Below are 20,966 nucleotides of genomic sequence, written 5' to 3' on the forward strand. Positions count from 1 at the left end.
CAAGTGGACTGCCAGCTGGCACAGAGCCGAGCCTTGAAGACAACACCATAGTCCATGTACGGAATAATGCATAGAAGTGATGGTGCTGAAGCAGACATATTTAGCTGCCATGTCTGCAAGCTTGTTCCCGCCAATACCAACATGGCCTGGTATCCAGAAAACTGGATTGAAGTAGCTGCTAATGAGAAATGGGCCAGTCGGTTTCGAATATCAGCGAGAATAGGATGTGAGCTAACGTGTAGCGATTCCAAAGCAAGTATCGAACTAAGCAAATAAGTATAAATAGTGCAGTTGGAATACTGCTCAGCTGCAATATGATCCAGGGCAAGAGATATGGCATACAGTTCAGCAGTGAACACAGAAGCTGTAGAAGGGATTCTGCGCACAACTACTGACCCATAGCAAACCATAGCAGAGCCCACTGAATTACCTGATTTGGAACCATCTGTATAAATGGGAACTGAATGATTGTTTGAAAGATATTCATTGAATAAAAGATGGTACTTCCAATCTGGAGTATCTGCCTTTTTTAGGTGACTGAAAGAAAGGTCACATTTGGGGGCTGTAATAAGCCATGGTGGGATGGGCCAACCTGTGGAATCTGCAATGTTATCCAAGGACAGACCCAATTCATCCAATTGCGCCCGGATGCGAAGGCCAAATGGAGCAAAGACAGATCGTCTGTTCTGATAAAGTACTGCCCACCGAGGAAGGAAAACACATTTCCAGGTGGGATGCTTTGGTAAGGAATGAAGTTTCGAAGTATATTGTAAAGATAGTTGCAAACGGCGAAGGTGTAGAGAAGGTTCATGAGATTCAATGTACATACTTTGAACTGGAGAGGTACGGAAAGCCCCAGTGCAGAGTCGAAGTCCTTGGTGATGAATGGGGTCCAGCATCTTTAAGGCCGAGGGTCTGGCAGAGCCATAGACCATTGATCCATAATCGAGTTTCGATCTAATAAGAGCACGATATACCTTTAACATTGAACAGCGATCTGCCCCCCAACTGGTAGAAGAGAGAACACAGAGGATGTTCAGTGCTCTTGTGCATTTGACCCAAAGCTGCTTTAAGTGTGGTATAAAGGTCAGTTTACAATCAAAAATAAGGCCCAAGAACTGGGTCTCCGGGACCACTGGCAGCAAAACTTCACCGATATGAAGTTCAGGATCAGGGTGAATACCCCGTCGACGGCAAAAGTGCATGCATACAGTTTTGGAGAGAGAGAAATTAAAGCCGTTCGCCAGAGTCCACTTCCGTACACAATTGAGGGCGGTTTGTAGTTGCCACTCAATATATCTCATGTTTGACGACTGACATGAAATGTAAAAGTCGTCGACATACAGCCCATTCGCAACAGTGAGAGGGAGTTGTTCAGTGATGGCATTTATCTTTATACTGAAGAGTGTAACACTCAATACACAGCCTTGAGGGACTCCAAGTTCCTGTACAAAAGAACGGGAAAGTGTCGAACCCACATGAACTTGGGATCTCCTGTCCATTAAAAAATATTTAATAAACATGGGTAGATAGCCACGTAACCCACATGTATGGAGGTCTCGCGAAACGCCATACCTCCATGTTGTGTCGTAAGCCTTCTCTATGTCAAAGAATATTGATACAAGATGTTGGCAGTTGAGAAAGGCTTCTCTGATAGATGTTTCAAGACGAATTAGGTGGTCTGTGGTGGAGTGCTGTCGACGGAACCCACACTGGGTGGGCGAGAGGAGGTTGTTTGATTCAAGGAACCAAACAAGACGAGCATTAACCATCCTTTCTAATGTCTTACAGAGACAGCTCGTCAAAGCAATTGGACGGTAGTTTGAAGGAATCTTGGGATCTTTCCCTGGCTTAGAGTAAGGTAAAATAATAGCCTGGCGCCAGGCATCAGGAAAAACATTCTCCTGCCAGATCCGGTTGAAAACAATCAGAAGGACATCAAGAGAAGCAGGAGATAGATGGTGCAGCATGTCATAATGAATATCATCAGGTCCAACAGACGTACTGGCAGACTGATGAAGGGCCATTTTTAGTTCCACCAGGGTAAAGGGACAATTATAGTCAAAGAAACAGTCAGTTTGAAAAGAAAGAGGTGATCGCTCTGCCCGAGTCTTGATGGCCAGGAAGGTGGAGGAACAAGCAGAAGTGCTAGATACCCGGCAAAAGTTTTCACCTAGAGTGTTAGCGATGTTCTGAACATCAGTCACCTCCTGACCAGAGAGTAAGATCGAGAGGGGGACAGAATTGTAGTACCCATTAACCTTTCGAATCCTGTCCCATATGATCTTGGAACTGGTGGTAGAAGATATGCTGGTTGTGAACTTAATCCAAGATTCCTTCTGGCTTTGACGTCTTACCCACCTAGCATGTGCACGGGCCCGTTGGAAAGCAACCCGGTGTGAAAGTGTGGGATATCTACGAAAAGTATCCCAGGCCCGCTTTTGAGCCTTCCGTGCTATGTGTCAAGCAGGATTCCACCACGGACGAGGATATAGTGGAAAACGTGTCGAGGTTTTAGGAATACACTGAGCAGCTGCATGTGTAATACAGTTAGTTACCGCTGCTACACAGTCGTCTATTGATGGCTGATTTACGATGGCAGGATCAAGTTCTGCGAGAGCGGACCAGTCTGCCTGATCCAGCTTCCACCGGGGCACGTGGGTAGGGTGGCATGAACCACGGGCCAGTCTCTCTCCAAAGGATCGGAAAATGATCACTACCTAGTGGATTACTGTCAACCCTCCATGAAAAATGGGAGAATAATGAAGGGGAGCAAACTGAGAGATCAATAGCGGTAAAGGACTGACTACGTGCATGAAAATAAGTGGAAGAACCAGTATTGAAAAGAAAGATTGTGATCAGAGAGCATCTGCTCTACAGATCGGCCCCTCTCATCAATAATAGCACTTCCCCAGAGTGGATGATGTCCATTAAAATCTACTAGGATTAGAAATGGAGATGGCAACTGTTCAACGAGAGCATCAAGATCTGATTGATCATATGACTCTCCAGGGGACAGGTACAGAGAACAAACAGTGATGGTATGACCCAAGGAAACACGGATGGCTACAGCCTTCAAGGGTGTGTTAAGTGACAAAGACAGGGTGGGCACGTGTTGATCAACCAACAGTGCCACCCCTCCATGTACACGACCATCACACAACCTGTCATTTCTGTACAGAGAAAACTGCCGAATGGAGACAGTATCAGCAGTTTTGAGAAATGTTTCTTGTAAAGAAAGACAAACAGGATGGTAGGAAGCAATCAGCGTTTTGATATCATCCAGATTAGAACGTAAACCTCGACAGTTCCATTGTATCAAGGTGGCCATTTTTAAAAACGGCTAGGTGAAGTGGTTGGAGAACCCTTCGGTTTACGACCACGTCTTTTTTTCTTTACTGTCTTTAGTCGGAGGAGGTCTATCAACCTCCATGGATCCTGCTCTGGGTCGGGTGGGCAGGTTTTGTTATTGGAAGGGGAATCCAGTGACTGAGGACACGAACGAATAATTGTTTTGTCTCTTGTGGTGGGAGGAAAAGATGTATCAGAAGAAATGCCTGTATTTGAAACTGAAGGACGTGGATCTTGAGGTTTGTTGGAAGGTATGGGAGGAACAGAGATGAGTGTGGAAGTCGATTCATCAACCTTTTTAACCACGGAGGTCAAAAGGCTTTTCATTTGTTTTGAAAACGATTCTCTTGGAGGCACAGAGAGATCTGTCTGCACTCCCACTGTAGTTGTGGAATGAAGTGCAGCAGCATATGTCCAAGATGGAGTTGTGGACAGCAATTTCCGAGCCTCAGGATAACTAATGTTATGTGTCGTTTTCAAACGCTGCACCTCTTTTTCCTCCAGCCATTTTGGGCAAGAATGAAAGTAAGAGGGGTGAGAACCATTGCAGTTTACGCAATGTGGGTTCATGTCACAGTCATAGGCATCGTGGTCCTTGCCTCCACAATGAGCACATGTCAGGGAACCACGACAAGATGTCTGAGTGGCTGAATCTCTGACATTGGAAACATCGAAGAGGGTTTGGTATGTATGGCCGAACCCTGCAATTGAGATAACCTGCCTTGATGGTGGCAGGTGCATGTGGTGAAGTAAATGTTAAAACGAAGGTATTTGTTGGCAGTGTTACTCCATCTAGGCGAGTGGAGATGCGCCTCACAGAAGAAACTCCTTGAGTGGAGAGACCAGCAAGAATCTCTGACTCGGGAACGTTCTTCAAATCCATTTCAACAATAACTCCTTGTGAATAATTCAAGGTAGCATGGGGTGTCACCTCAATAGGTTTATCCCCAATTGTCTTTGAATTCAAGAGGAGTTCACTGTGTTGGGATGTGGATGTTTCAACCAATATGTCACCAGATTGAAGTTTCTTTACTGACTTTGGAGAGCCAACAAGTCCCTCTAGTCCCTTTTGAATAAAAAAAGGGGACATTTGCCCTAAAGGTTTTTCTGAAAGAGAATGTAATATAAGAAAATGAGGTACGTGTGTTACTGATGTTGAAGATTGCTGTTCTGAGTATTCAAGACGTGGTCGCTACCCATTGACTGTTTTTTTACAATTTTATTTAAATTTTTTAGAGGATCCATAGGAAAAAGAAAATATTTCGGTACCCACTGACCCCACCCACCATGGAGCCCTACAAGGGGACACACTACAAAGTCATGCAAGGACAATGCAGCAACGCCAGGGTTTCGTGAGCACTATACCCAAACACCAGCATCAGGCACAATGTCCACAACACCCGTTGAGAACTTCCAACACTGGTACTTGGTTGACTCTAGCCCAAGTGGACCAGCCGATTGACCCAGGGGGGGCCACCCAAAGGCCGCCCGTCTACAGGAATTCGAGGCCAAAGTGGTGTGTTAGGGTTGGACTCCTCAACCACCAGGATCCTCTCCTCCCCTTCACGGGTCACCACGTACGGCAAACACGTGGGTGGATGTTTAGATCCCAGAGAAGGTAACCAGATAGAACAGAACCTTCCCTGGGAGGTCCCCTCACCACGTACAGGAATCCACACCGAGGGGGGTCTAGTGTGTGAAAACATTCTTCTTACATTAATAAACATCCCTAGAGGAAGGGTAAATATAACAAGCTTAAAAAAAAAGAAAAAAAGCTACCCTTAAGGACATACTAGATATCATCACCGGAGCAACATGAAAACCAGGTGTGAAGACATAGAATAGGTAAAGCCTGATGAAATGCTAGTAACCGAGGTTTACACAGAAGGAATGGAATGTAAGAAAGAAGTAATGGAAGGGCAGATTGGAACTGAAAAAATGCAAGATCCATGGTTCTGCTTGCCAGTGAGGAGCAGTCAAAAGGACTCAAAACAGAGTGGCATGGACGACCAAATTCATCTTGTGAAGATGGATGGGAGTATAAACATACAACTGTTTGTTGGTCCACTACTGACTAAAGGCATTAATGGCCAAAGCAAGAGGATGAAGAACCACACACCAAAACAGAGTTAATTTGGTATTGAGGAAAATCTCACTGTTGGTATACCCACTAGAAAACAAGAGGATTGAGAGATCATTGCATCAAATAAAATGATAAGAATGAAAACCCCCCAGGAGGGAGGAAGAGGTAAAGGCTAAGAAGAAGCTGGATGAGGAACAGTAATAAGAGCATGCATAGGCTCAGACTGCAACAAACAATCCAAAGGAAAAGTAGAGTGCTGTTACAACAACAATACACAGATTCAAAAGTCTCAGGAATATTCCTGAAAAGAGACCATTGAAATAAGAAAGACCATATATAAGCCCCAGAAATATGAAGGCAGCAAATGAATCTGGAACAAGACTGCATTCCTCCTCAGAAGATCCAAACAGCAGAGAAATGAAATCACGTGTATAAGGCTAGAGTCAAAGAAGACAAATATGGAGGTAATCAGGAAGAGACAATCACTCAAAAAATCCTCAGGATCTCTCTGGGTATCCTCAACAAGGAGAGAATAGTATACAAATATTACAGGAGAATTAATAGAGTATGATGAAGGTGGAAAAACATGAAGATCAAGTTCTACCTCCCCACAGGGGCAAAAATGATTCTAAATGTTGAGAGTTGAGAAACAGACATTCAGCCTCATAGTAAACCAATGCAAAATTATCCAAATCACACAGAGGACAAGGCATGCTGGCACCCTCAACCACTTGAGAAACAAAATATTCAGCACAAACTCTAATATCTGGGGAGAAGGAAAACCAAATACTGAGGGAGTAGGTACCATGTAACAAAGAAGGATGAGGATCATACAAAATCAGGGAAATGGATAAAATAGAACATACCTAAAAACGAATTAGGCCACAATATGAGAATAGAAAGATACTGCAAAACCAGATGGCAGAGAAGACTATCAAAACCCTCGTTGACTCAAACAGATTTGCACGCTCAGGAGGAACAGGGGCAAGATTGGGAGAAGCAGGTTGACTGATATAGTGATCAATCTCACAACAGATAACAGTCAATAAATCCAAAGGTAAGTCCCCTACTCTTGTAGCCTCTTTGCATGTGTGCTAGAACTTATGATATTTGAAGTAGTAATTAGAATTTTTGCATTCATTGTGCAAAATTTAAAATCAAACATGTATGATGAAAACAATTAAAACAGTAAAATAAGTTATATGAAAAGTCAGTAACTGTTAAATAAAACAAAATAAAATCCACTTCAGAATTATAACTTAAAATTTTTTTTTGAAGTTGATTAAATTTGAAAAAAACAAAACAATCCCTATATGAGCACTGCCAAATAAGAAGGTATGTTTCAGTAAAATTAAACAAAGGTGTGACATGTCTCAGGAGAGTGTATTGCACTTTTATTTGTGTAGATTTGTCACATGATGATTTGCATGCAAGATACATTTCAATCGGTCAATTGTAAAGTTTGTGGAAGCTCAAAGCCTGTGGCATACAAAAAAGAAAAATTCACATACAGAGAATAGCTATTTATGAAAGAGGAAATGTACCATGTCAAAAATGTATTTTCAATACATTATAGAACAGAAGTTAGAGAAAAGCTACTATGTGAGAAGGTAGGTATTATATCAGAAAATCACTCCATTTCATCCTATTCTACTTCATCTTCAAAAGTTGTAGAATTTTTCACAAAATATTATGGCTGTCATTTCAACAAGCAAAGAATTTCCCAAATTACTATTGACTGTGATAGTTGTATTAACATCAACAGGAAAAGAATTCACATTAATCTGCAGGTTCATACTGAAAGGTTGAAAATACATAGTTGTTGAAAGATTTGTTCAACAAGCCTCAGCAAAACAAACACAACTTGGCATGACCCTGATAAGGAAAAGAATGAGGCTTTTCATGCACAAATGCAAAGGGAACCTTTTAATGGGGAGGTACATCACAGCCCCATTGGTGGAGAGTTGCTATAAGATAAATCATCATGCAGAAGCACAAATTCATGTACTTTTTTTTTTTAAATGGGAGTTTCACAAGATTGGAAGAATGAATCTCTCTAAGACAGAATAATGCAACTTCAATAGGAAAACAGCTGTGCACAAAGGTGAGTCAACATATCAGAAATCCTACACACAAAACATTTGCTATAATAGAAATGCTTTGAAATAATGAGGTTGGTGGCCCATAAATCATACCAGTTAGTTCAACAGATTGGTTCATAACATTCAAATACATGTAAACAATGGAGTTTCCACAACTAGCTCTAACAGAAACCACTGATAAGTCAATGCTTTAAAGCTAAGTGGTTTAATATCACATAAATCAGAATCACTTAAACTGAATTAACATTGTTTAGTACTGACAAAACCTTAGAAATATTAAAAGTGAAACATTACAGAGGAAAAAAATTATACATGTGATGCTTTAAATCATATTTGCTTCAAAACCTTTGACAACCAATAAAAGAAATTGTAAAAAGATAATAAAGTGCAATGAAACATTTGCAAAATTCTAAACATGCTTTCTTCATTAAATTCTATATGTGTTTGATTCCTAGAAATAAGATATATGGTAGAAATATTTTATTTTAAATGAATTTCATAAAATGTATAACTTATATAACACATTATCTCACCAGAAATTAAAATGTGATTGTACAGCAGTTTCCATTCATGTCTTTTTACAGGTCATTATTTCAGTTGATGTAGATAGAATATTACAGCTATTCTCAAGTACATCTACAGTAGAACCTCAACATTAAGATCACTGCTTGTGTCATTAGATTGTTTATTTGACACCTTAACAAAATACACTTGAGAGCAACATTGCACAAGTGCAGGAATAAATAGACTTGACCCTTGCTCTGAAAACATAATGTATCCTATAGTGTTTACAATGAGAATTCCCCCAAAGTAATAAAATTGCACTTTGAATTTGTGAAACCTTTATTTAGCTGTAGCCGATCCAATAAACATCACAAATGTTTGAATAATGATCATCCTTCTGGAATATTTGGAATTTAGTTGTATACCATATAGGCATACAAAGACAAGTGCCCATTTTTTCAAGTGTTCTTAGAAGGACAAAGACTAAAGACACTGCCTTTAATCTCAAATATCCAAGTGCCCGTTATTGCAAGATTTATTTGAGGTTGTACTATACTTATATAAGATATGAAATACATATATTTGCCCATCAGTCACCTAGCTACATTCTTGTCTTTAAATTATTACAATGTGCAAGTAATACTCATTATACAGATATTATAAAAAAACAGGTTGACATGTTGTAATATATAAATATTTTAACTGTTTAAACAATCATTATACACTTGCTTTTTTGTATACCTTACTTCTCACTATACAAGATATAGCTAAGTTTTAACAGATTTATTGTCGTTCTTTTTTATTTTGGTTTAGAGAGTGAATTATGTTGGTTACAGTATATATACTTGTTCTATTTTTAATCATATATATACATATTTGAAGCAGAAATAGAGGTACATACTTAAGTAAAAAAACCATAGCTGATTTTGTACCTTTTAAAGAAATTACATGAACACATTTAATCAAAGTTCAAATCATTTTGATTAATGCTGCAAAAATTACAACAGTTTCATAAAAAACACAAGAAACTTGCACAAAGTTTTATGTGCAGTTTTAAAGTATCATTAGATTTTATAATACACATATTACCATTATTTGAAATTTTACTTTAAATACCAGTTCCCAGTTTTCCTAAGCATCTAATAATATGACAAATACATATAACTTACCAAATTTTATCCATAGGTTGTTTTTTTAGCCATGATACCTCAACAGATAAACTCAAAACTTTTACAAATGAATTACAAATGCTACAAAGTAATGATGGTATTTTTTTCTTCTTTGTTCTGTATGTAGCATATATGTTTCCAATCACTCTACAGCGATAACATGCTGAATTTTCCAACTCTTTCAAACAATAGCATACCATATTTACATCCATATTTAAGGTTAACGATCTTAAACAGATACCAAGTGATTGGTAGCAACAACAGAAGTCTTTATAGTAGTTGAACGTGTCTATCGATGAATGAGACACATAACTAACAAGCAAGAAATCCTGTTCATGGTCCTCTTCAACAATCACACCTGAACCTTCTTCCAAATTCCTAGAAGCATTATTTAAATAATGCTTTAGTTGTGTATCACTTAGAAAGACGTTTTGTGTAAGAAAGTATATTCCATTATTCCTTATGTCTGTATTATGTAGTGAGATCTTTAACAACAAAGTTGTAGTAGTCGAAAAGAATTCACTTTCTTCTTTATGCTTCATACTGCAACTACTGTTCATATCCTTTATCACAATTTTCTTGATTCATTTGGATGAACAATAACTGGAAGAAATATACAGAATTTTCATAAAACACTGAAATCATAATTTATTTAATATTTAGTTAATTTTAGAATTAACAAAAATAATAAAATAAAAGCATTTTTGTTATATAACATTTAACTTGAAAAATTAACCAATATACTAAAATGTAGACTAAAATATTAAAATCCAGAAACAAACAATATTTTATAACACACAATTAAAATCTTTATTTAAACTGATCAACTGCTGTAAAAGTCATTCTAAATGTTTCAACATTATTTCACATTATCTTCAGGAGTGTGAAAAAAGTTGTTGTGTGCTGTATATATATATACAAAATCCATGATCATGTGACTACTAGTTTAGAATAAAAAAAAAGAAAAAAAAAAGAGATCATGCCATCTACATACCTTCTGATTTTTCTAACCTTTCATCCTTAGTTAAGAACAAGTTGTTTTTGCTGTGGTTCTATATCTCAATGTTTTTTTAATTGTAAACTAGTTATTCAATTTATCCTGTAAATCAAAATTGTAAGTGACTATATTATAATCTACAAAACTATCTACCAACAATAATGCTTGTTATTACAAAAAGTTATTATTTTAAAGTAACTGGTGTAAAAGTGACTTTCATGTACACACATTCTCTGTGTATGTCCTGTAACTCTGCAAGAAGTTATCATCTATCAACTTTTTTACTAAGTATTTCTCAAATGATCTTCATTTACAAATTATTGGTAAGTTATCTTAAATTATGTAAATTTAACATTATATTTCAGTGTCTAGGTTATTGATAACAAGGAATGAAATAAAAAGTAATTTTAAATTCATGTAAGATACAATATATTTAAATGTTTTAATGCTTTTGCATTATTTTACATCAAAACAAACAGAATTATTTAACAAACATTTTTCTCACAATGTTTGAAATCAGCAGTTTAATTACTACTTATATCTAAATATTCTTACAACAAAATTCTGAAACATTAGCCTCTTTATTAATTCTAATACTGTGTTGTTAATTTTTTGTGAACACCATGATTTATTTTTAATAATAATTTAGTTGATAAATTTTTCTGAGATTCTGTTTTGAAGTTGAAAAATATTGCCTGATTACTGGTAATTAAGAAACAGAATTCACAATAAAATAAAAAAATCAACTAGATACTGGATTATAAAGAATACACTGAATATGTTTAAAATATCCTAAAAAATAAATGTTTGAAATCAAGCACTATGTCTTAACACCATCATGTCAAATTTTAAAAAAGTAAAGATTTGGTTCAGTTGTATAGAGAGAGTCAGCTGTGGTAGAAGTTGTCACACTTCAGTTGATGGATGGCTTTTGTATGCTAATTTGCATGCTTTAATGCAGCTGAACCACCTGCATACTAAAGGGTAGTCAAATCATGAATAGTTGTAAGAGGAAGTAAGTAATCATATATGAATATTCTTTTCTCAAGTGTTGATGTGAAAGGACAGCCTTGAAGAACTACATGTTACACTGACTTTTATTTATGATACACATTTTACTTAATCATTCAAGGCTTTTATAAGACTGGAATATTTCTCATTACAAACATAAGATTCTAACTTCACGAGTCCTAGTCTCATTTAGAATTGTTGTAACAATATTAAATGCTCAAATGAACTTGGAGAATCACATCAAAACATTTATCCAATTGGCATAACTTTGTATTACAAATAAAATTATTCTGCTATCATTCATTGTAGTGATACTATTGTTACCTACGGGTCATTCCATGTCAAATCATCCAGATTTTGGAAACTTTTCCAGGTGACCCTTTCAGGATGCCTTGAAAAATTTCACATGTGCCCATCTACCCATATAATGAAAAACTGTCAAATATTACATCAATATCTCTAATAGTTTTTGAGTTACAGCCCTGTAAAATTTAATTTTTTTTATTTTTGACAAATTCATTTTCAGACAACTTTCGCTGCTTAAAGCTGCAAGAGTAATGGTGATAGAGGGCTGAAATTTGCAACACTGACTGAATTAATCTCGCAGAATTCAAAAATGGTCTCAAACCAAGTTTACCTCTCTTAGGATTTGCATAGTGAGGCTGTAAAATCACCTGAAAACCCAAAATTGTAAAAAAACATTGGTTTATTCAATGAGCCATAGCTCTAAGACTTAATATGATACAAAGCTGAATTTTGTTTTCCTATTTCCTGTAACATATCAGTTGATAAATCAGCAATTGTTGTAATTAAAGGTCTATTAGATTTCCTGTAAAAAAAGTTAGTTGCATGCAACTTTTTAAGATTTAGCTTAAAATAGCCCTACTTCATGCCACAGTTTGACCATGTCACCAGTTATTCAGCCTTTTCAGATTTTTACCATATATTCTTACGTCTTTGAATATGATCTACAAAAAAAATCAAGATGGTGTTCAATCTACTTTTTGAGTTATAATTTTTTAAATTATTCTCTTGACCATACATTTCTTACTTGAAAAAAAATATATATGCCTTTCTACTGTAATAGGGGTTGGAATGCTGATTTCAAGATGTAAGTTTTTAACTAACTTACTCCCAAATGGCAGTACCATATTTTTGTTATTCTTATTTTTCAACTAATTTTTTCTTCTTTACTTTGGAGAGCAATCACCCTCCCACAACTGTCTGCAGGCAGTGAAGGGTGATATGAATGTGGAAAGTTGTGAGCTTGAGCACTCATATCTTGCTCTCCTAATTTCTATATCTATAGTTACTCCTTTATGTTACTGGAGAATGGAGGTTAAGATTGATAGATGGTGTATACCCACCACAATGTAGGTCCTACTTTTCAGTCACTTCCAAAATATAGGGTACATTTTATATTCCAAATTATAGCTTGTATCCTGGGATCTTTTTAGTTAGTGCAGCATCTTTTGTTTATTATATTTTTAATTTATTCTTGTTTGCCTTTTTTTAGGTTATAACAAACTAATATATATATATACACACACACACATGCACGCACGCACCAATATTCCAAAGTTCTGCTCGGAATTTTCAAATTGATATAGTATCAAACAAAACAAGACAATTCTTTGTTTTTGGATTGAGAATGCTATACCTTTAAGTAAAGAACATTTAGATTTCAAGATGCCATGGGAACCTAATTTTTCCTATTATCTTTATAAATATCTACAGTAATTTTGATCCTCTTTTTTTATTATATTTAATCCATAATTTAAAGGTGGATCAAAAACAGCAGCAAACGCAAACTAACGTGGCAGGGGTTTAGTTTAGAGAGAGAAAGATCATAAGATTTCTCTCTCCAACTGGGGTGTTCAAGAACGTTGTAGTTCCTCTTCGTCCCCTCACGTGAGAAATTGTTAAAATTTCCATGGGGTTTTTTCCTTTACTTTTGTTTTGATATTTTTTAGGTGGAATGGTGTATTTGTAAGTAATAAGAAAGACAGGAGAACTGGACGAGAGCAGCATAAGAAAAACAGCAGTACTAGAGATTTCACTTTTATATTGGGCAATACAAGCAACTTTGAAGTAGTATTCCTTCATTTTTTAAAATTATGATACATTTATCTCTGGTATTTAGTTGAGCTTTCTCTTGTGCTTGTTTGTACATAATACCAGATTAACAGAGAAATATATATATATATAACATTTGGCCTCTCTTTTTTATTCTTCTTTGTCAATGTTAACATACACAATCATATACAAAAACAGCCAAGGGAGAAGTTACTTATACTTGTTCTATCATTAACAAAATTGACAAAGATGATAAAATAATTCTAAACTAAGAATATAGTCATTTTTCTTGGAACCAATTTTGAACAATGTAACCAGTAATATTTTTGCCTTGGATGCATTTTGATATCAATTCTTTTAGCCATTGTTTGTATAGCAAACAACTTTTTCTTGCTTGTGCTTCATTTTTTTTTTTTTTTACAGTCAAGCTATTTTTGATTTAGATACATGTAATAACCTACAATATCTACTCAAACACTACAGAGTAAAAAGAAACACTAGAGAGATGATATCTGCAACTGCCCATAAAAACTGCATGTTCATCTACCTGACATTTCTTTCCCTATTAGTACATATATTCATGAACTGCAAGATAGATTTAGGATAATAAATCACATTGTCTTGAAAACAGCCGAGAACCAAACCAAGCTCAGAACAATCAAAGAATACATAGCAGAACTATAAAACATAATGCACAAAGCAAGATAATTTCAAAATATCCCAGAAGCAACACAGATGGTCCTACAAAAGACAGCTAGTATGTTTCAAGTGGATGACTTTGTTATATCATAATCTCTCCTGTATCCTCTGTGATGAAAGAATTTACTGCTAAATTTACTTCCATATAGATAGAACCAAAGAAATTGCAAAACATTTGGCACAACAAGTGATGAACTAAAAGGTCTGAAAAATGGTGATAAAGGGGAAATATGTATCAACTCTTAACAAAACTTGTTTTCCACTATGAGCTACTATATTTCTTTATTAATGCAGATAAAGAAACTTTACATAATACAAGTGCTGCTGATATTCAACCAAATATAAATCAAACAATGCTATGACCAAAGCACTGCATCAAATACATGTCTTAAAGGACTCCCTCCTGCCAAGAACATGTAACCTACTCTTTGTTTCAATACTGTTCTAGTAGGCTTAACCACATCCAGGAAAGAAAAGAGTAATATGTAACATCTTTTTTTTTGTTTCTTGTTAAGCATGAAACCACACAATAGGTTATCTGTACTGTACCTAATAAGGGTATGAAACTCAGTTTTTAACAGTACTAGCCTTCAGATTTACTGCTGAGCCACTGAGGAGTAACATGTCATACACAAGTTTTATGTTGTTGCTCTACATTGAACCAGTTCAGAAATTTTGAGTAAACCAAACTAAAATATTGTAGTTATCTTGACAACACCAAATGTGGCTCCTAGTATCAGTTTCAATGAAAAAGTGTAAGGGAAAATTGGTGTTTCTGTAACAAGTGATTAAATTTACCACTTCTTCAGATAGAGACTGATGAGTGTGAGGTAGTATTCATTTAGTTTTTGATTATTACTATGCTCATACTTACATTTTTCTCCCTTAGTTAAACTTTCACAGTTTCTGTTAGGTTTGTTCATGTATAATGGCTGCATTCACCCCATTAGTAAAAAGGGTAATATTATGTTTAAAGACAGACAATGACTGATACCTGGTTATGTTTGTGTTACAATACTTATAATATAGAACTATATAAAAATTGGTGTCACTTCAGGTAAAATAAGTTGATCAGATGTTTTGTGAAGAACAAATAATAGCCTTAGGCTAAACTGTAATCTTGTCACCTGGTACCAAGTAAGAAATAAAAACTGATATGATAGATGTTATAGTATATATACAACAGATTAGTTATTTCTTGAAACTCAAAGTGTTGTAACTTATAACTAATCACTGTATATTGTATAATCAAATAGATTCTTTGGTTTAATGTTCAAAGTTAATTATTTTTTCTCTTCTGGTCCTCTTTTACAACTTCTTGTATCAAGGCTATACTCTTAAATTAGGTATTTTGAAGTTGTGTCAAGATTACATTATTGAATTAAAAGTTCTTGAACTTAAACAGTAAATTCATAATACAAAAACTTGAATAATTGAAATGAAAAATATGTAATTTTTAAAGTTTAATAATGATACTATGAGTAACATACAATAGCTTGGGTCATTTAACCCCAAGTTTAAAGGTGAGTCATACATTATATCGTCCTCTTAACTACGTTGGAAGTACATTATGGCATAATTATTTTTAGTACCCATCTTCCTGTTTCAAGAAATCTAACCTATAGAACAAACAGCCAGTATGCCATACCTCAGTTCTTTAGATTTTTCAAAATATGGGTCATAAAAGCCAAACTTAACTTGTCCATATAGAACAGTTTGATTACCATCTGCCTATTATGATTTCAGTGACAGGAATGTGAAGGGATCATGATGAAAAGTGCCCAAACACTTTTTAAAATGTCATTATAATAAGCCTAAAGTAAAAATGTAGTGTGGGATCACATAGTATAAAGACAAGTGTATAAAATTTGTCATGAAAGTAAAAATATCGGTTCAATGCTAAACTTAAATTATTTCTGAATTAAGTTATTTTCTGTTATTTCATCAACGTTTTTAATACAAAACAAACCTCTTTAATCAATGGACTCTAAATTAAGAAATCACAAATATTTTTTCTAATTTTGTTAAATATACATTTCATTTTATACTTTCAGTAAGTTAAGTTATACTCTTGTTGCTGAGCGCAACTTAAAAGCCAGTTAGAACATAAGGTTATCAAAACACACTGGATTTTTTAACAAGTTTTTAATCTAACTGTTTTCTACCAATAATTTTCCTATGAATGTGGTATGAATTTATCTCATAAATAATCTTAATTTTAATTGGCTCACAAAATAATTTACCGAAGTTTGACTGTCTCGACCGCACTTTTGTTGGTTAAGCAAGATGTCGCAAAATTTTAGTTAGTTGGGATAGGCGAGGTTAGGTAAGGTTAGGTTACTATGAGGTAAGAGTGGTAATACTTACCCCGTCACTTTTAACGGGCTATACCGTAAACTACTATCACATACACTGACACAGATAATAACGAACCACATCGTTCTTCGATGGTATCCTTTCACGCCTGCCCTTGGAAAATGTAAAACTCTAAACCCAACCCTTATTTTACAATTTTCCTCTTAACACTAAAAGCTAATCTCATTCTGGCCACCCACTTATTGAGTTATTCCATAATTTCATTGTTACTGTTTGTACTTATTAAATAAAACTCAAACAAAACTTATTAAAACAGAAATTCTCTACATGTCAGAACCAGTACAATTAACGTCGCTTCTCAAATACCATATAACATCGTCAAAAATTTAACTTTGAAGTTTAACATACAAAACTTAAGAAACGTTTAAATATGGAAATGGGAAATCATAAAGTTACAATAATTTCTAAAAGTGACACCAGGAAACATTACCTTGAATATTTAATATATTAAATTGGCGATAAATAAACTTAATCTTTGGTATATAGATACACTGCTAGCCCAAATCTTAAGGCCAATGAATATAAAGTAAAAATATGCATTTTACTTTGTTAGACTCAACCACATATTTAAGTAGAGCTTTGAAAGATGAAAATAATAAAAGGGAAAATAAAAATAAAAACTTTTTAGCATTTAATAGGGAAAATGTGAACACTATGAAATTATCCTAAATACTAGCTGGCCAAAAGTTTAAGACCATACCAAAATGAAGTCCTAAACAGGGTAGAAAATGCCAAACAAGAGGTCTCAGTAGTGCGTTGCACGACCGTCATCGCGAATAACTTCAAGCATTCGCTTTGGCATGGTCGATATAATCGTTTGCAGAAGGCTGGCTGGAATGTTATTCCAAGTGGTGAAGATGGCTTCAGGAAGATCATGCACTGTTTGGAATTGACGTCCATTTCTACAGACGTCCCTTGCCATCCACCCCCTAAAAATTTTCAATGGGGTTAAGTTTGGGCGAACACGCTAGGTGGTCCAAATAATCACGTTATTCGCCATGAATAAGTCCTTTGTCCTGTGGGCATTGTGAATTGCAACGTTGACCTCCTGAAAGATCCAGTCATTTTAAGACATGCGAGGGCCTTCAGTCAATAAGGACGCTCTCTCCAACATGCCAATGTAGCCAGCTGCTGTTTGACGTCCCTGTATAACCTGAAGCTCCATTGTTCCATGGAAGAAGAAAGCATTCCAGATCATGATGGAACCTCATCCACTGTGTCGTGTCGAAAATGTCTCCAGTGAGATATCCTTATCGTACCAGTAACGTTGAAAGCCATCTGAATCATCCAGGTTAAATGTTTTCTCATTGGATAATAAAACCTTTTCCCACTTTTCTACGTCCCATGTTTGGTGCTTCTCAGCAAAGTTTAACTGAGCTGTTTCGTGGTGTGGAAGGAGGCGTGGCCTTTGAAGAAGTTTACGGTTTTTAAAGCCTTTCTCTCGTAGATGCCGTCTTATTGTTCTTGAGGTGCATTTTGCGTCCGCAAGAGCATTAATCTGGTTCGACGATCGGCTGGTGTTTTGCCGGATTATCTGTCGAATCCTCCTGCTCAACGCCGGCGAAATTTTCTTGGGCTGACTACTTGAAATTCTCGTTCCGTATCCCTCAAGGTCTTTTAAGAAATTTGCAACAAACAGTTTTACTACGCCCAATCTCACCAGCGATGGCACTTTGAGAGAGACCGTACTTTTACAGCTCGACAATTCTGCCACGTTCAAACTCTGTCAACCTTTTAGCCTTTGCCATGTTTTTACCCAATGTAATACAGGAGATGTCAATGGGAGATGTTGACAACACTAATGCTTGAACACAAATGACTAAATTTTTTTACGTGTTTACCGATTAACGCTTCGTTTCAGTCTGGTCTTTAACTTTTGACTAATTTAGGCTAATTTCCCTATTAAATGCTAGAAAAGTTTTTTATTTTTATTTTCCCTTTTCTTATTTTCATCTTTCGAAGCTCTACTCAAATAAGTGGTTGAGTCTAACAACGCAAAATGCATTTTTTTTATGTTCTTTGGCCTTAAGATTTTGGACAGCAGTGTATAATTTGTCGAAAATCACAAACCAATACAAATATTTTAGATTAAATTGAGTCTTTGTTTTTGTTTGTTTTATTTTGAATTTCGCGTAACGCTACATCAGGGCTATCTGCGATAGCCGTTCCTAATTTAGTGGTTTAGCATGACCAGGTGGGTTAAGGCGTTTGACTCGTAATCCAAAGGTCGCAGGTTCGAATCCAAGTCGCACCAAACATGCTCGCCCTTTCAGCCCTGGGGATGTTATAATGTGACGGGCAATGCCACTATTCGTTGGTAAAAGAGTAGCCCAAGAGTTGGCAGTGGGTGGTTGTAATTCGGGATGACTAGCTCAGATAGCCCTCGAGTAGCTTTGCGCGAAATTAAAAAAAACAAACAAATCCCTAATTTAGCAGTGTAAGACTAAAGGGAAGGCAGCTTGTCATCACTACCCACTGCCAAGCTCTTGTGCTACTCTTTTACCAACGAATAGTGGGATTGACCGTCTGTTTGTTTTTGTTTGTTTTGAATTTCGCGCAAAGCTACTCGAGGGCTATTTGCGCTAGCCGTCCCTAATTTAGCAGTGTAAGACTAGAGGGAAGGCAGCTAGTCATCACTTCCTACCGCCAACTCTTGGGCTACTCTTTTACCAACGAATAGTGGGATTGATCGTTACATGATAACGCCCCCACGGCTGAAAGGGCGAACATGTTTGGTGCGACCGGGATCGGACCCTCGACCCTCAGATTACGAGTCGAACGCTTTCACCCACCTCGCTATGCCTGGCTAAACTGAGTTACAAAATGTAATAAATATTATAAAAATAATCTATAATAGAAACAAAATATAAATTTAGAAAATATTGTGCCTTCAAAGTGTTTAAAACTTGTTTTTCAGCGTAATATTAGGATAGTTATAAATATAATGTAAAATACCAAGCCATTATATTTTAATTGAAAACTTGGTAATAAAATATTTGTTGTTCGTATATTTTAAGAAGTAATTAGGGCTAAAATATTAGAGTATTTGAAAACTAGCAGACGTACTTGGCATTACTCGGCGAAAGAATTGAGAAATGACAGTCAAAAGGAAATGAGTAAAACATATTTATTTTAAAACTTTTATATTTCCTAAATTCATAGCACATACATACACGAACACTAATACTCAAGATTAAATAACCACATAAAAGAATCTCTTTGTAAACAATATTCCTGGACTTATATTTTGATGCAAAATAATGTAAATGTTTGTCATTGCCTATGTGAAAGCATCAAACATAAAGCTGCTCACGAGAAAAGTAAGAAGCTGCCAAATTTAGTCCACCCGCTTTGATTATCTTTGAACTTTGTTAATGGACATTGAAAAGCTGAGTTGGATGAATAATTGAAGTCTCCTGAATTCAACGGTTGTGCTATTTGTAGTGATAGGAAGAAAGAACTCTTCACTTTTAAAATTGTTTATAATGATTGTAGATTTGTTGACATGAGAAGGTAATTCTTTCACCAAAATCTTGTGCCACTGCATAACCTAGGTGAGTCCAAGTTTCTCAAAAGCATGATAAATACCTCAATTTGTAGTATCAAATTGTTTGATGGAACACCTGGGAGTTGTAAGGAATTCAAGAATTCCACTGGATAGTGAAATGAATAACTTTATTAGCATTCAAAATTGAGTCAATGGATTTGAATTATTTGTTCTTTATAGATAATTTCTGCAAAAATCTGGAATTTATTCTGTCAACAACATTATTATTAGGAGCCAAAAGAGCCCTCTTTCACAGCCAGATAACGTCTTGGAAATGTTGTTGCATATTTCGGAACACTTTTTGCTCCAATTCCTCTCCTAAAGTGGAAAGGATGCCTTTATACATGGTGATAAGTTTATCAAAAATCTAGGAATTTATTCTGTCAACAACATTATTATTAGGAGCCAAAAGAGCCCTCTTTCACAGCCAGATAACGTCTTGGAAATGTTGTTGCATATTTCGGAACACTTTTTGCTTCAATTCCTCTCCTAAAGTGGAAAGGATGCCTTTATACATGGTGATAAGTTTATCAAAAATCTAGGAACGATTAACTTGATGCCAACCTTCATTTCAGAGTTAGCACCAGGTCTGAGCGTTGTTTAAAAACCACCAACTTCAGGTTTTCTGCAATGTTGTAGAAGATATACAACATGTCCTATCTAAGTTTCTTGCAATAAGTCACTGTGATACTTCTTGGTCCACTTGCAGTCCTGCATACAAGGTAAATATGAATTGAGTTCCCCACATAGGCCATTTACAGACCATATCATATAGGCAAAGGTCTTTCTCAGAGTCAGGTAACTCAGCATTGATAAATGTGTCAAGCTTACTTGCATTAATATTTTCCTTTCACCATACCAAGCTATGAGCATGAGAAAAGTCATGTTTTTGCGAATCAGTAGTGTACAAGTTATATCTTGTCTTCCCAATGATACCACCATTCTTTGTAACTGATCAAGCTCATCAGTTTATCAGTTTTTAGTTTAAACACCCTGGAAATGATATAATGTCTCTCTATTGGCTTTTTGTTTGGATAAAATTCAACTTGGA

General features: G+C 35.8%; 1 protein-coding gene across 5 annotated transcripts in view; it reads right to left on the reverse strand.

The window, feature by feature from the left end:
• The window catches only part of LOC143244314 (uncharacterized protein F58A4.6), a 41,904-nt gene extending 25,146 nt beyond the window's left edge, over positions 1-16,758 (reverse strand). For 2 of the 5 annotated variants that reach the window (XR_013025022.1, XM_076488748.1), the window contains exons 1-2: positions 16,360-16,758; positions 9,210-9,812 (exon numbers count right to left, since the gene is read on the reverse strand). Coding sequence is in view for 4 of the 5 variants with exons in the window: in XM_076488748.1 (XP_076344863.1) it covers positions 9,210-9,769 (560 nt within the window). In the remaining variant the exon portion in view is untranslated. Of the gene's footprint in view, positions 1-9,209; positions 9,813-10,203; positions 10,311-16,235 lie in introns of those variants that run through there. The other 3 variants (XM_076488749.1, XM_076488750.1, XM_076488751.1) reach the window with 3 other exon arrangements.
• Between the last annotated feature and the right edge of the window lie 4,208 nt (positions 16,759-20,966).

This window comes from Tachypleus tridentatus, chromosome 2, assembly GCF_004210375.1.
Source record: "Tachypleus tridentatus isolate NWPU-2018 chromosome 2, ASM421037v1, whole genome shotgun sequence".
Lineage (NCBI taxonomy): Eukaryota > Metazoa > Arthropoda > Merostomata > Xiphosura > Limulidae > Tachypleus > Tachypleus tridentatus.